At 33.7% G+C, this 18110-nt stretch overlaps 1 protein-coding gene across 5 annotated transcripts in view; it reads right to left on the minus strand.

Moving 5' to 3' along the window:
* Positions 1-18110, minus strand: part of TRPM3 (transient receptor potential cation channel subfamily M member 3) — a 617065-nt gene that overhangs the window by 336622 nt on the left and 262333 nt on the right. For all 5 annotated transcript variants that reach the window (XM_031943669.1, XM_031943675.1, XM_031943674.1 and 2 more), the window contains exons 2-3: positions 17959-18038; positions 16540-16744 (exon numbers count right to left, since the gene is read on the minus strand). In XM_031943669.1, coding sequence (XP_031799529.1) covers positions 16540-16744; positions 17959-18038 — 285 coding nt within the window. The remainder of the gene's footprint in view (positions 1-16539; positions 16745-17958; positions 18039-18110) is intronic.

An 18110-nucleotide genomic window follows, 5' to 3' on the forward strand; every position in this document is an offset into this window, starting at 1 on the left:
TGTATAAAGAATACATGTATACCTTGTTCTCAAAACTAGAGGTAGAAAGGACATTGTACCAGAAAAAGGGTAAAGTGGGGGTACTACATCTCACAAAGAGGCAAAGAAAACCCATTATATCTGAGAGAAAGAATGGAGAGGGATGAATATAATGGGTATCTTACTGCCATCAGAATTGGCTTAAAGAGAAAAATTTTAGACATATTCAATTTATGGTGAAACTTCTCCCACCACATTGAAAAGTAGGAAGGAAAAAGTGAAAAGGGAAGGAATAAGCTAAGCACAAGGGAATATGGAAACTGTGAAGAAAAGGAGTAAGATAGGGGGAGGAACTTTAAGGTGGGGGAGGGGTACTAAAAAGGGAGGGCTGTGAGAAGCAAGTGGTACTCACAAGTTTAATACTGGGGAGGGGGTAAGGGGGAAGGAAAGGAAAAAAGCATAAACAGGGGTTAATAAGATGGCAAGTAATACAGAATTGGTAATTTTAACCATAAATGTGAACAGGGTAAACTCCCCCATAAAGAGGAAGTGGTTAGCAGAATGGATTAAAAGCCAGAATCCTACAATATGTTGTTTACAGGAAACACACCTGAAGCAGGGAGAGACATATGCAGTAAAGGTAAAAGGTTGGAACAGAATCTACTAAGCTTCAGGTGAAGTCAAAAAAGCAGGGGTAGTCATCCTGATCTCAGATCAAGCAAAAGCAAAAATTGAACTAATTAAAAGAGATAAGGAAGGGCACTATATCTTGCTAAAGGGTAGCATAGATAATGAAGCAATATCAATATTAAACATATATGCACCAAGTGGTGTAGCATCTAAATTCTTAAAAGAGAAATTAAGAGAGCTGCAAGAAGAAATAGACAGCAAAACTATAATAGTGAGAGATCTCAACCTTGTACTCTCAGAATTAGATAAATCAAACTACAAAATAAATAAGAAAGAAGTCAAAGAGGTAAATAGAATACTAGAAAAGTTAGATGTGATAGATCTCTGGAGAAAACTAAATGGAGACATTTTAGAATCCTAGTATTAACTCAGTGGAATTGATTACAATGCTTATTGGTTCACACATTAGAGCAAATACTTACAAGGTGTTAAGTCACTAGTATTGGTAGAAACAATGCTTAACACCTTTGAGAGTTCACACATTGGAGTTCACAAGTTTGAAAGATTCACAAGTCAGAAACCCATAATCCCACTCTCAGAGGAGGAGTCAACCTTTGGGTTCACACCTTTAAGAGATCATACATAAGAAGCTCTTAGAGTTTCAGTCAGTTAGTTCAGTTGAAAAGATTGAGAGGAGAGAGTTAGTTGGGGATTGAGAAGCCACAAGTCGGAGTTGAGCTAGAGGCAGAAGCTGAAAGAGCTAAAAGACAAGCTGCAAGAGCTCTTGAAACAAAGGAGGGAGAGAGGCCTCTAAGGAAGCAAACCAGGCCCAAGGAAAAAGAAAGACTTGGAAGGAGAAAATAAATGTTTGGATTTTACCAACTGGCTGCATTTGGGGTGATTATTACTTGGAACTGAAACTAAGGCTGCCTCCAGAAAACCTCCCCCAAAACCTGCTATCAGAGAACCATCATATATTTTAAAAAAGAAGAAAACACCAGAGAGACAGAAAGGAGTACACTTTCTTTTCAGCAGTTCATGGAACCTATACAAAAATTGACCATATATTAGGACATAAAAATCTCAAATGTAGTAAGGCAGAAAGAGTAAATGCATCCTTTTCAGACCACGATGCAATGAAAATTACATTCAACAAAAAGCCAGGGGAAAATAGACCAAAAAATAATTGGAAACTAAATAATCTCATACTAAAGAATGATTGGGTGAAACAGCAAATCATAGACATAATTAATAATTTCACCTAAGAAAATGACAATAATGAGACGTCATATCAAAATGTGTGGGATGCAGCCAAAGCAGTAATAAGGGGAAATTTCATATCTCTAGAGGCCTACTTGCATAAAATAGAGAAAGAGAAGGTCAGTGAATTGGGCTTGCAACTGAAAATGCTAGAAAAGGAACAAATTAAAACCCCCCCAGTCAAACACTAAACTTGAAATTCTAAACATAAAAGGAGAGATAAATAAAATTGAAAGTAAAAAAAAAAAACTATTGAATTAATTAATAAAACTAAGAATTGGTTCTATGAAAAAACCAACAGAATAGACAAACCCTTAGTAAATCTGATTAAGAAAAGGAAAGAGGAAAATCAAATTGTTAGTCTTAAAAATGAAAAGGGAGAAGTTACCACTAATGAAGAGGAAATTAGAGCAATAATAAGGAGTTACTTTGCCCAACTTTATGCCAATGAATTCGATAACTTAAATGAAATGGAAGAATACCTTCAAAAATATAGCTTGCCCAGATTAACAAAGGAAGAAGTAAATAGACTAAACAGTCCCATTTTAGAAAAAGAAATAGAACAAGCTATTAATTAACTCCCTAAGAAAAAATCCCCAGGACCAGATGAATTTACATATGAATTCTACCAAACATTTAAAGAACAATTAACTCCAATGCTATATAAACTATTTGAAAAAATAGGGATTGAAGGAGTCCTACCAAACTCCTTTTACGACACAGACATGGTACTGATACCTAAACCAGGTAGGCTGAAAACAGAGAAAGAAAATTATAGACCAATCTCCCTAGTGAATATTGATGCTAAAATCTTAAATAAAATATTAGCAAAAAGATTACAGAAAATCATCCCCAGGATAATACACTATGACCAAGTAGGATTTATACCAGGAATGCAGGCCTGGTTCAATATTAGGAAAACTATTAGCATAATTGACTATATCAATAACCAAAAACCATATGATCATCTCAATAGATGCAGAAAAAGCATTTGATAAAATCCAACCTCCATTCCTAATAAAAACACTTGAGAGGACAGGAATAAATGGACTTTTCCTTAAAATAGTCAAGAACATATATTTAAAACCGTAAGTAAGCATCATATGCAATGGGGAAAAACTGGAACCTTTCCCAGTAAGATCAGGAGTGAAGCAAGGTTGCCCACTATCACCATTATTATTCAATATTGTATTAGAAATGCTAGCCTTGGCAATAAGAGTTGAGAAAGAAATTAAAGGAATTAGAGTAGGCAATGAGGAAACCAAACTATCACTCTTTGCAGATGATATGATGGTATACTTAGAGAACCCCAGAAATTCTACTAAAAAGCTATTAGAAATAATTCATAACTTTAGCAAAGTTTCAGGACACAAAATAAATCCCCATAAATCCTCAGCATTTTTATACATCACCAACAAAATCCAACAGCAAGAGATACAAAGAGAAATTCCATTCAAAATAACTGTCAATAGCGTACAATATTTGGGAATCTATCTACCAAAGGAAAGTCAGAAATTATATGAACAAAATTACAAAAAACTTTCCACACAAATAAAGCCAGATTTAAATAATTGGAAAAGTATTGTGCTCTTAGATAGGCCGAGCAAATATAATAAAGATGAAAATACTCCCTAACCTAATCTATGTATTTAGTGCTATGCCAATCAGACTTACAAGAAAATATTTTAATGATCTAGAAAAAACAACAACAAAATTCATAACAAAGAACAAAAGGTCAAGAATCTCAAGGGAATTAATGAAAAAAAAATCAAATAAAGGTGGCCTAACTGTACCTGATCTAAAATTATATTATAAGGCAACAGTCACCAAAACCATTTGGTATTGGCTTAGAAATAGATTAGTTGATCAGTGGAATAGGTTAGGTTCACAAGACAAAATAGTCAACTATAGTAATCTAGTGTTTGATAAACCCAAAGGTCCTAACTTTTGGGATAAGAATTCATTATTTGACAAAAACTGCTGGGATAACTAGAAATTAGTATGGCAGAAATTAGGCATGGACCCACATTTACCACCATATACCAAGATAAGATCAAAATGGGTCCATGATTTAGGCATAAAGAACGAGATAATAAATAAATTAGAGGAATATAGGATAGTTTATCTTTCAGACTTGTGAAGGAGGAAGAATTTTGTAACCAAAGATGAACTAGAGACCATTATTGATCACAAAATAGAAAATTTTGATTACATCAAATTATAAACAAACTAATGCAAACAAGATTAGAAGGGAAGCAACAAACTGGGAAAACATCTTCACATTTAAAGGTTCTGATAAAGCCTCATTTCCAAAATATATAGAGAATTTGACTCTAATTTATAAGAAATCAAGCCATTCTCTAATTGATAAATGGTCAAAGGATATGAACAGATAATTCTCAGATGATGAAATTGAAACTATTACCACTCATATGAAACAGTGTTCCAAATCACTGTTGATCAGAGAAATGCAAATTAAGACAGCTCTGAGATACCACTACAAACCTGTCAGATTGGCTAAGATGACAGGAAAAAATAATGATGAATGTTGGAGGGGATGCAGGAAAACTGGGACACTGATGCATTGTTGGTGGAGTTGTGAATGAATCCAACCATTCTGGAGAGAAATCTGGAATTATGCCCAGAAAATTATCAAACTGTGCATACCCTTTGGTCCAGCAGTGCTACTACTGCGCTTATATCCCAAAGAGATATTAAAGAAGGAAAAATGTATGTGGCAGCCCTTTTTGTACTGGCTAGAAACTGGAAAATGAATGGATGCCCATCAATTGGAGAATGGTTGGGTAAATTGTGGTATATGAATGTTATGGAATATTATTGTTCTGTAAGAAATGACCAGCAGGATGAATACAGAGAGGCTTGGAGAGACTGACATGAACTGATGCCAAGTGAAATGAGCAGAACCTGGAGATCATTATATACTTCAACAACAATACTGTATGAGGATGTATTCTGATGGAAGTGGATTTCTTTGACAAAGAGAAGATCTAACTCAGTTTCAAATGATCAAGGATGGACAGAGGCAGCTCCACCCAAAGAAAGAACACTGGGAAATGAACTGTTTGCAGTTTTGTTTTTCTTCCTGGGTTATTTTTACCTTCTGAATCCAATTCTTTCTGTGCAACAAGAGAACTGTTTGTTCCTGCACACATATATTGTATCTAGGATATAATGTGACATATTTAACATGTATAGGACTGCTTGCCATCTGGGAGAAGGGGTGGAGGGAGGGAGGGAGGGAAAAAATCAGAACAGAAATGAGTGCAAGGGATAATGTTGCAAAAAATTACCTTAGTATGGGTTTTGTCAATAAAAAGTTATTATTATTAAAAAAATAATAATAAATCATGTTCATTGACTAATAACAGACAAAACAATTTAGGTGACAAATGCTATACATGTTTCCTATGCCCATTTTATTAACAAAAAGACAGTATTTAAAAAAGTCATAGCAAAGAGGCTCTATTGTTTATGTTCTAAAGTGTTGCCTCATAGTTTTCTTTTCATTAACTCTACAAAGAAGTTTTTTTTTTTTTTTTTTTTTAATGAAATAGCACCATAAATTCAGAACTAGAAAGATCTATGGGGGTTATGCAGTCAATTCCCTTAATTTCTTACAGATGAAGAAACTGAGAGAGGCCAATTTGGCACTTAAATCACTAGGCCTTAAAAATGGTAAGCTGAATTATTGATCTTTGATTTCCCCTCTCTAATTTGTCACTTCATTCTTCTATCTCATCAAAAACCAAAGCAAGTCCTTTGATGAGCTCCAGATTATTTAATTTTTGAAGTAGTTAAAATAATTCAAGGTTAAGAAATCTTCCTCCAAGGAAGTTTTTTTTTTTTTTTTTTTTTTTTAACAGACAAGTCAAACATTTCAAAATATTCTAATAATGTTTAATGCATTTATTTAAAAATAGACATTTTACACAAGAACAAGACAATAATACTGAAGCATAATAAAAACCAGTTGTTTAAGGCTATTAGACTCTAAAAATGTGGCATAACCTTTTTAATAGCTCATTTGATTTAACTTTGCAAATAATTTGTGTTTCTTAACTTATGGTTAGTTTCTTGGAACATCAATTCAGGTACTAGTATAATAAGATCAAGTAGTATCAAAGGAGATTTTAATTTAAAATAAATCACTGTAGACATTGGAACTATTAAAAATTTTTCCTTACTTTTCCACAAAATGTTACATACTTTTAAATACTCTAAATGTGGAATACATACCTCCCCCCACACATTTCAGTAACTCTTGCTAATTGTTCTCCTTCATCAATACAAATTATCCAGAACTGATTAATATTTTAAAAGAAACTGTTGGACAAAGTAGAGAGTCTTAGCCTTGGGTTGTCTTAATTGGTTAAAAAAAAAAAAAAATTCACAAAGCCTCTGAAGTTAATTTAATTAGTTTAGCTCTCAAAGGAACCAAAGGGAGTTATTCATTAACTATGGTAAGCAACTCATCAGCCAAGATGAATATCTTTCACTGCATAATTTAAAAGAAATATCTAATAGGTAGAAAAGCAAAGTAGGACTGCATTTCAGAGACCTCACAAATTTATTCAGGAAATTAGAGCGAGAATAAAAGGAGAAAAACAGAAGTAATACTGCTGTGGTGGCTGTTGTATCAGAAGGAAGATATAAATGATACTTTCTTAAAATGGATCACAAAATTGGTAGTAGAAAAAAAGAATATGTGGGAGGACCTCAGTTGTCCAGATACTTCCTGGAAGTTTTACTCAAGCAAAAGCTGATGGGATAAAACCTTGACGAGTTCTACAAACAAAGTCACTCCAGAAGGAAGAGGAAGTGATGAGGAAACTAATTTTGGATCAAATTCTGATTAATAAGAAAGAATTCACTGATAAATTAAAAGTCCTAGAAACTTGGGGAGAAATTAATCATGTCATCTTAGAGCTTAGAATAGCCAAGAAGCTAACTAACTAAACGACAGTAACTAAAGTCAGATGGGTACTTTAGACATTAGGAAAATAGGTCTTAGAAAATCCAGAGAGGTATGATCTTGTTATGCCTCAATTTTCCTGGTGGTAACCTACCCCTTCCTGGCTATAAGGACTGAGATAATTAGGGTTGTGGAACTTTGGCCACTCTGGCATTCCAAAGAGTCATAAAACTCCAGAAGGCTTATCTCAACTACTTGGGTATCTCCTGAGCTCAGACTTCCTGTCTCTACCATCTTCTTGACCCCCAACCTGTCAGAATTAAGAAGTTATGGTCCTTTCTGGAATTTCCACTCACCCAGTGCTCTGCTCCACCTTGCCTTGTTTTCCCTGATCACTGGAGCCGTATAAAATTTTCTGGAATTACTTGCTCATGGCTGGATGCTTTGAGACAAAAGTCCCATCCAGGCAGCTGGCTATGGCTAGTATGGCTTCGCTGGTCCAAATTCTCCACTATTAAAATATTAAGAATCCTAATCTTTGTCTTGCCTCAATTTCTCCAGCATTACAATCTCATGATTAAAAAATTAAATAAAATGAAGAATTAAAGAAATATATAAAATACTCTCAAAAATTAAATGCTGATAATACAATTTCCTAAACTTTTGTTCTTCCAAATAAATTTTGTTATTATTTAATAAGAAAATTTCTTAATAATTTAATTGTGATTTAAATGATGTTGGCTTTATCTAGCCATGAACAATAAATATTATCTCAATAATTTAGAGTTGACTTAATTTGTTTAAAAATAATTTTATGTTTATGTTCATATAATTCCCGTGTCTGTTTTGGCAAGTATACTCAAGTATTTTATACTATCTATTATTTTAAGTATAAAAGAATATTGAATAATGTAGCTAAAACATAGTGTAGTTTCCCTATTTTTCTTTTTCGATTAAATCTATTTTAGCTTTAATTTTGAGATTATAATTACTACCCCTACTTTTTAATGTAATAATTTTACTCTTCATCTTTGTTTTATGTTTATGTACATTTTTTATAACATTCTTCCTTCCTATTTATTTATTTTATTTTCCTTCTTACTCTATTCCTATTCCTATTCCTTCTCATTTCCTTGCTTAACTTCTGCTCACTATCTTGGCTTCCTTTCCCCCAAACCTGAATGTAGAAGATTTTTATACCATTCTAGACATATAGGTTGTTCCCTTAAAGCCATTCCTCATGAGAATAAGATTTCAACATTACCTTTCTTCCTCCCATTAACTTCTTCTATTTCAATTTTTCCTCCTATGCTTGTTTTGTCTGAGATAATTGCTCCTTTTATTTTTCCTTACACAATTTTATTTTATTTTTTAAAAGAATTACCCCATCATACTCAGCACAACCCAAACCTTACTTTCAAACCACCCAAATAAAAATGATAGTATAAAAGAATTGATAATCTTTTCACATATAAGAGGTAAGCAATTTGACCTTACAGAGTCTCCTACATTTGATCCTTAAAGTTTATCTTATATTTTTCTCCTGAATATTATATGTCAAATTTTCCTTTAAATTCTTCTCTTTTTGTCACAAATACCTGAAAATCTTTCAATTTGTTAAATGTCCATTTTTTACATTAATTGTTTTGCTGATGGAATATTTCATATTCTGTTTTTTTCTTTTGATTTTGTTTATTATTTCTTGATGTCTTAAAACACCATTAGCTTCCCTTTGCCCAATTCTGATTTTCAAGGAATTATTTTCTTGAATTTTTGATTCTCTCACATTAGTTAACTTCCTTTTCATAATTTTCTTTAATTGCTTTTTTACTTTTAATTTTGCCCTAATCTCTCTTATTTTATTTTTTAAGTTTTTTTTTTTTTCAAGAACTCTTTTTGTTCTTGGGACCATTTGACATTTCTCATTGAAAAAGAAGTGTTTTTTTTTAAAAGCTCCATTATCTTCTTATGAATATGAATCTAGATCTTCTTTAATCCCATAGTAGTTATATATAGTTGAATTCTTTCCCTTTTGCTTACTCATTTTCATTTGTTTTTGTTTCATTTTGGTTTTTTAACAGCTACTTATGTAATCAAATTTTAGTCTTCAGATAGGAGGAATGATACTCCAAGCCTCAGGTCCTTTTTACTATTATTTTCTGAAGTCTGTCCTGGGGCTCAATTTTGGACTCTCCTCTCTACTCCTAAAGCATAGCTAGAACCCCAGATAATACTGTCCCACAAATGATCTTGCTTCCTGTGGTCCCTCTGGCGGCTATAAACCATACCTATTCATTTTGCTCTAGAACTGAAACCAGAAACTCTGCTCTACTTCAAGAGTTGACAGCCAGTAAGAACCCTGCCCCTCTGCTATGGCACTCAACAAATTTGTGCTAGTTCTTCTGACCTTAAATCCTTCCTACCCTCCACTTTATGTAGCAGCAGTTCAGGCTGGGACACATTTTGTCAGGAAGGGTGTTCTTGGTGCCCATCAGTGGTAGAAGCTCCTTCAGTCTTTTACTCAGCTGGAAGATCCCATGCAGTCTCAATGAGATGTAAGTTTCTAAATTTGAAGACTGCCTACTAGTCCCAGCTGTCCCCAAGGATTTGGTTTGTTGTTTGTTGATTTCCACAGAGTTGGCCTGAAGGTATATGCACTTCAATCAGGCCCAGCCTCTTCAAGGTTTTTCTTGGGGTCTTCTTAGGTTATTTTAGGAGGACAGACTGCTTTACTTTGATTTTGGTTTATTTCTGCTCCTCTACATTCCCTCTGAAGCAATGATCAATGTTTTTCTGTGGAGGAAATTTAGAGAGCTCAAAGTTTTCTGATCAATTCTGCCATGTTCCTAGAATCCACTAGAATCTATTACTTTCTTAAGTAGCTCATTTCATTTGCAAGATAGCTCTAATTCTTAGGAATTTGTTTTTCACATTAAACCTAAACTTTCTTTCTGCAACTTTCAGTCCATTTTTCTCCCTTTGGACATAGACTGAACAATCAAATCCATCTTTCCCATGACAATTCCATAGACTTGAAGACAGTCATCATTTTCCAGGATAAATCTCATTTTCATTCTCTGTTTCTGTACTCTTGTCTTTACACATGTACAATACTCCTCCATTCTTTTCTCTTGTCAAACATATCTTCTTACTAAGTGTCCTATGCACAAACAATTCACATTTTCTACCTTTTTTGTTGCTGTCCAACGTGAAAGACATTTCCTTCTCAATTCAATCCATGCTAGGTACTCAAGAAACAAATAAACCAACCTATCCAATAAAAGCATTTAAAAAAAATCTCTGCCCTCATTTTTTCTATCCACTCTTTAAGATCCAGCTTAACATACAGCTCCTAACAAAAAGTTATCACCAAAAAAAAAAATCGAAAAGAAATGGAATTCTTAAATCATTTGTTTCTCCTGTTTTGCACTGTGTATGGATTCATTAAATTATATTTATGTGCCTCATTTTTAAAGGCTATAGAAATAAAATCTATATATTCTGTACTATATCAGATTAATAACAAAATCCAGGAATTCTTTTTATACATAAATTATTCTTATTAAGAATATTTATTATGAAAAAAGATTTGAATATAGAAAGATAACTCTTTGTGACTGCAGGTTCTATCTACTGTACTACTTACCTGCCCTTTTTATTACCTGAACTCCCTCTCACCCCCAAATCAGCAATAAATAGTGGAAAGAATATTGATTTTGGAATTAAGAAGCTTGAATTTGAATCTTGATTCTGTTACTTAATAGGTTTGCAATCTAGTGAGTAATTTTTTCTGATTTTATATCTGATTTATTTTTAACCTGCAGGATGAAGAGTTTAGCATAAGAGGTATCTAGGGTTCTTTTTCAGCTTTAATTCTGATTTTATGACTTACTAAGGGCATATATCACTGATATGCTGGTACATATTTAGCAACCTACTACTCAATTTAATATGCTCAATATTTCTTGTTCATAAAATAAAGTTAATACTTTTAAAAAAACGGATCAAATGAAATAATAACTAAAATACTTAGCACAGTGCCTGGTGATTAATAAATGCTTAATCCCAATTACATATTACCTACCACATGGCATTTTGGTGGCAAAATGTGTTGGAAACATTAAAATGTTATAGAAATATTGTGACCCTGATGACTGCATTATAGTACATTCTAAAGAGTGTTCAGTGGGCTAGTACTTCATCTTTATGCATGTGAACACAGTGGACACTGGTCAAATGGCTTATACCAACAGGAGTTTTTAAAATATTATAGACTGTTGATGGATCTGTTGTTTTAGTATCAAAGATATCTGGCATATGAAAAGTGAAGAATTCTGGTATCCTTCAAGTTAAATCATTCAATCATTCAATAAATGAATATTAATTGTTCATTAAGCACTTGCTAGACTCTGGGGATAGGGATTATATGTAAAAGAAATAGTCTATGCTTCAGAGAATTTATAGTCTATCTGAAAGCCTATTTTCCACTTTACATAGTATATGTTTCCATATATTGTAGTTTTTGTCAAGGTAACAAATGCATCTTACTTGGTTTATTATTTTTTTTTTACTTATATCCTTAAAAAACCCCAAACAACCCATTATTACCAGCTCTTGAAAAAAATACTATACAGGCTTTTGTTATGTAAAATGTCCACCACTTTTTTCCCCCCCTACATATACAAAGCCTCTATCTTTGATTTTTCAGTCTTAGTTCAGGTTTTTACTAGTTGATTGAATATGGACAAATCACTTAACCCCAATAAGCTGAATTTTCCTCATGTATATGTAAGCTGAGTCCCAAAACTCATTGATATGGGAATCCTCACAGATAAAGAGCAATTCTCCTTGTGGAGGAATATACAGAATTGGGAAGAATGAGAAAAAAGAGAACTCTGCTCCCTTGGAGTTTCTTCAAGTATCCTTAGGCATTTTGTTTCAAAAAAAGAAGCCAGATGATGCCAAATCCCATTTCAAGTTGCTGAAAGGAGAATAAGGCTTTGGGAAGACGTCAACAAGAGGGGTGCTGGCAGTCTCTATCATGTGTCTAGCCATTGTTTGCTTCATCAGATAATTTGAGGAATTTCTTCTTGGGAAAGATCTGAAACTTTCTCAATTGAGTTGAGTTACCTAAATCCTCCATTCTTTGTTACCTGATCTATATTCTTTTGTGTGGGTTTTCTTTGATTTCTGCTTTGCTATTAACTTGGATAAATGAGTTTCTTTGCTAGCTGATGTGTTCAACCTTGAACTGGTCTTTGGTGGAGCTAGAATATAAAGCTTGGATGCTTCTTTCCTTCATAAGGAGGAAAACCATACTCCTAGACTAATAATATTTAAGAGAATAGACCGATATAATTCTAGTCCATTATTTCCTCTATAAGGAGAACAGAATAGCCAAGCTTTAGCTCCCATGTTCCTGCTTCTTTTCCTGGAAAAAATCAAAGTCTCTTTAGAGAAAGTTGAAGAGAAAAGAAATAGAAGAAATGTATTTTACTTCACCGTGAGCCACACAATGCTCTGCTCCCTCCCATTATATGTGAGATGCAATGATCACTACATATAAAACATGAATGTTAATAAGGTCACATTTATATAACATAATAGTAGCTAATTTGTAGAGCACTTTAAATATATCATCTCATTTGAGCTTTATAGCAAGCCTTGGAAGTAAGTGTTATTATCTTCATCTTACAGATGAGAAAACTGAGACAGGCAGAGAGTGACTTCCCTAGTCACATATCTAGTTAAGCACAGGAGTGAGGATTTGATCTTGGTTCTTCTTGTATCCAGGCCCAGCATCTTATCACCTGAGTCACCAAACTCTCCATTACAGGACTTTGAGATTTTTTTTTTACACTAAATACTCTTATCTGATCCCACAACATTATGAAGTAGGTGTCATAATAGATGTAAATACATGTTATTTTTCTTTGGTTCATTTTAAACTTTTCCCCTCAGAACCATTTGACACTGATAATTAGTTGTCCATCCTTTCAGCTATAATTTTTTTAATAGTTATATCTGATCTAGAGAATACCGTTTTATTTTAAAACCAAAATTATTTTAAAGAAAAATAAAGTTGCTATTTTGTTTTTGTCTTTCTATCTTCCAGCCATCTCCATTCCTCCAGACCTATATTTTGCCATTGAATCCAGATGGCTTTAGCAGAGAAATTGAGGGGTAGCATCTCTCACTTAAATCCAACTCACTTGCATCACTGCCTTGATATCATGGTCCTCTTATAGAAGGAAGGAAAAACAACCTCTGAGATAAAAAAGGAGCCACCCCAATGGAACTTTCCCTCTGTATGCTGACCAAAGAAATGTAAATTTGATCTTAGAAATCTAACTAAATATTTTGGGGCTCATAAACTACAATCAAGCCTTAAAACCTAAATCACTCAAGATTCTTATTTGTCTGACCAATACTGTGTCCTAGTCTAAACCCCATTTGGTTATTATTTGGGCCCAGATTAACTCTGAGTGATTGTAGGATTAATCCTCCTGTCAATAGCATAATACCTCCCCCTTACTGATTTAGGGTTAACCCTATAATCCACTGCTTGCTACACCTTAATGGCATCTTCTTCCAGGTTTATTCTAGGGACCTTGTCTTTCCCCTTGTTAATTGCTAAAAAGCCTTTTTCTTGCCAAAGACTGTTATAAATTTAGGCTGCATTTAGCAGCTTAATGAAACTTTTGCCCCTTGGCAAAAAGGAGGATGTATAAGACTAAAAATTCTTTTGAGAGCACTCAGGAAGCTGGCCTGTAATCACAATACACTTTTGGGATCTCACCCCATTTTGATGACCTGTACAGGAAGAATCTGACTGTACTCCTTAATGTCAACTTCCTTCAAACTCTTAGAAAAATATTGGTACCATAAGATACCTTTGTAGGGTCTTGAAGCACTAAACAGTCATACAATCAAATGGCTTTTCTGCCTTTCAGAAAATAGAAGTGCTTATTCAATGATCATTCTTATTGATGGTTATTTTCCTATAGTTATAATGCATAATGTTTCTAACCAAAGAGCTCCTATTTCCAGGGTTCTCAGAGTCTCTTCTATTACTTCATCATTTTTGAGAGTCCCAAGTACAAGAAAAATATGTGGCAAGTAGAGATTCTTCTGAAGCTTAATAGATCTCTCCATTGTGGGGAAAGAGAGAACCTATATACATATGTATTTGGATTAAATTGCTATTCTTCAATATATTTTGTACAAGCCCTCTTTTGGAATTTCTTAAACTATCCTTTTGCATATACTTGATGATGGCAGATTTTATCTGTGAAGGGTAAATTTAAGTGATGGAAGCAACTAAAAATATTTGAAAGTAATTCTGGTGAATTGGATCACTGATCACACTGGAAAAGTATATCTTTTGGATACATGATGCATACATCTACACATTGTGTGTGCATGCGTGTGTATTCAGAGACAATGTTATAAATATTGCTTGTGATCAGGAAGAGCTAGGTTCACATCCTCACATCCTACTTTTGCCATATGCTGGCTAGGTGACCCTTTAATATCTCAATGCCTCAGACAACTCTGTAAGGCAGAACAATTGTCCATCAGCATTAGTAGAGGGAGTTTCTTCCTTGGGGGTTCCCTAAACCAATGAAATCACAGGACCTGTTCAAAAAATTGTTTTAAAAAATCCTGAATGCTGAGCAATCGAGGAAAAGCTAAACAAATTGTGGAATATAAATGTGATAGAATACTATTATGAAATGATGAACAGCATGGTTTCAGAAAAACTTGGGAAGACTTATATGAACTGATGAAAAAAATATTAAGTGAGTAGAACCAAGAAAAAAGTATACATACTAAAAAGCAATATTGTTATGGTGATCAACTGTGGAATATGTAGGTACTCTGATCCAAAACAATTCCAAAGGACCCATGATAAAAAAAAAAAATTTCCTTTAGAAAGAGAGAGAAGGAAGGAGGGAGGGGGGAAGAAGGGAGAAAAAGAGAGAGAGAGAGAGACAGATAGACAGAGACAAAGACAGACATGGAAGGAGTGAGGAGGGGGAAGGGAAGAAGAGAGGAAAGGAAGAAAGGAGAAAGGGGGGGAAAGAGGGAGATCTAATAATTTAATGGCATAAATAAAAAACAAGCTAAAAAGTCCTGAGATAATTTTTCATGTGGCTTGTAAATTGAATCTAAAGAAAATTCTTGGTTTCAAAAATATTTTGTGAATAATTGATGCATTATTGAAGCAAGTTTATAGAAGGGGGTGCTTAACTTTTGTTGTAGCATGGATCCATCTTGGCAACCTAGTGAACCACATGAATCCTTTCTCAGAAAAAAAGTTTTTAGACACATTAAAATAAAATGTACAGAATTACAAAGGAAACCAATTGTACAGAAATAGTTATCAAAACATTAAAAAAATTCACAGCTCCAAGTTAAGAAATGCAAGATTTAAAGCATTCCAAAGCAAGAGCACTTTGAGACATGTACATGAGCACATTGATTCTGGAATATTTGTTTAAGAGAAATCATTATTTTCGAGTCAAAGCTCATAAAGGAAAGACCTTAACTGTTGGCAACATCATTCATCAGAAATACTTATTATTAGTCTCCTATGCTCATGGTACTGTACTTGACACTAATCAGACATTTATTTTGGGAGATGAAAGATAATAGAATTTAACACTGTCCCTGTGAAGTAGATGTGTGAGTCATCTTGCACTAAGCATATTCAAAAATTTCTGTGTTAGCTCCCTTGGGAGTTTGTTTATGAAAAATTATTCTAACACTCCCTTTTAATGCACTATTCTAGGAGAGTTACACAACTCTCTTTAACTACTCAGCTAAAAATCTTATGAATAAAGGCGAAGGACTGGGTGTCTGTTGGCCTACTTTTTTTTTTTTTAGGGGAGAATATCAACACTATATGCTTAAATTGGACTAGATAACTGATAAATATTCATTCATGTCGTGCTGCATGTACAAAACCTAATTAACCTACTCTTCTGCTTTGCAGGATTTGGCAAAGATGAACTAGAGTTAATTGTAACTATGGTGATGTTTCTTGTGACAGATAGGAGCTCAGTCTTATGTCGTGTCAAATTATCAACAAATACTTAGTAAGCACTTACCATGTTCCAAGCCCTATACAAAGAGTAGGAGATATAAAGACAAGAATGGGGGAAAAAAATCTGCCTTCATGAAGTTTATAGTCAAATAGGGGAAATATGTACACATATAACTATACAGAATATGTGTGAAATAGATATGAAATAATTTGCTCAAAATTACACAAGCTCTCTAATCTCCTTCTCTATATGGGCCTGCTCTATTGCTCAAATATATTCTAAATAGTAGCTAGGAAAGACAGAAAAGGTTTCATGTAGAAGATGGTACTTGAATGGGATTTTAAGGTGACACATCTATAAAATGAAAACATTGGTTATGATGGTCATTAAGGTTCCTTCCAGCTCTAAATCTACGATTCTAAGTCACTAGGCATCTTTGATCCTCAGTTTTCCCATATGTAAAATGTGAACCACAATGTTGCTCTATTTGTCCTACAAGATTGTTACGAGAAAATCGCTTTGTAAATCTAAACGGTTTTAATAAAAAGTCTGCAGTTGTCTTGCTTCTTGAGACTGAAAGTAAAATATCAGTAAAGACCAAAGGTGAGAGGAGTAAGGGAGAATTCAAAGGCAGATACTTGATAGTTATAGAAACATTATTTAGTAGCATGGCTACTTAGAGATTACCATGGCTTTATTGGAGTGACCTCCTCCTTGGAACTCAATTGTCCCAAAAGCATCTGTTGGGCTGAGCTGTGTATGCTTGCTGATGGACCATTTCTCAGACTGGATGTCATTTCGAGAGAGTCGGCTTTCATTTTTCTCATTCTGAATAACGGAGATACTTGGTGTGAGTCCAACATGCTGGCCTATTAGACGCCCACAGCAACATCTATGACACATAAAAAAAAATCCAAATAATGTGACCTTCTTGGGATGTGCATGTTACAAAACTTGCTGGAATAATTCAAATATGTAGGAGAGGTTGTCAGGTTGCTGTCTTTTGAAAACCTGAAAACTTTGCTGAAAAGCAAAGCTCAATTTAAAGATTTTTTTTTAAATGATGCACACCATGGCTTAGTCATAGAGAAACATTGGGAAGGATAAAGAGATTCAATGAGCTAGCTATCAATTAATCACTTCCCATTTTTCTTTATTTTGAATTTATAAGTCTTATGGCTAACAAAACCTTTCATAAACACAAAATTCAGGTCCTATTATTCTGAACTTCTCAGCTGACGAAATTAAGACAAAGAAATTAAATACCTTTCCCACATTAGCCTTGAATAACCTATTGTATGACTCATCATTTTTCACTTTTAGCTATGGCTTTGCTCTTCAGGGAAAAACATTTATCTCTCCACTCTCCTAATCCCCAATTTCCCTGATCTAATTCCTCTTAATGTTGCATAGTAATAAATGAAATATTTTAACATGCACATTTAAAATAAGATATGTTACTCATATGTGACTGACAGGCTATCTTGTCTTTTCCAAACTGACATTTATTGCCAAATATCTAATACCGAGAATAAAAATTTACATCTTGCAGAGATAATGAGAGAATCATTCATGAGATATTAAAAAGAAAACAACAACACAACACAATCCTGTCACCATGGGAATGTTACAAACTGTTATATCTAGGAAAAGTGATATGGTTCTAGGTCTAAAAAGATCTTCTGACTTCATTTCCTACTGTTGATCTATATGAAATTAGAGATGATATTCAAAATAAACTAAATTAGGAATGAAATCCTGATTGGTATATTTCTTAACAACTCACCCTTCAACATAGCAGATTACTGATTCAAAATTGTTAAAAGATAGAAGAAATAGGCCTCAAAATAACAAAAATATCTTCTACATTTATATATGCTTGTTAATTACTTTCTGGAAGAAAATATACATGCTCTTCTGAATATGCTTTCAGGGTAGAGCTGACATGTTAAAAGGTTAGATGAAATCCACTCAGACAGGTTCAACTATAACACTATCTTTAATTTGATAGTGGTTCCCTTATAAACTGCAGTCATTATCTTTGTAGTCAGACTTCCCTAATTATAATTTCATTTTCTGGACAGGAATAGAGAAAAGTAAGATTACCTATGGGGGTCTTTGGTGCTGGGTATTATATGAACACATTCTCGCTTATAAAATGCTCTTTCTATCCAGGATTTCTGAGCCTGAAAAGAAAAGATGGAAAAAACACAATTTATCAAATTCGGCAATTTTCTTAAATAAAAGGCAAGTACTTC

Source organism: Sarcophilus harrisii, chromosome 1 (genome assembly GCF_902635505.1).
Source record: "Sarcophilus harrisii chromosome 1, mSarHar1.11, whole genome shotgun sequence".
Classification (NCBI taxonomy): Eukaryota; Metazoa; Chordata; class Mammalia; order Dasyuromorphia; family Dasyuridae; genus Sarcophilus; species Sarcophilus harrisii.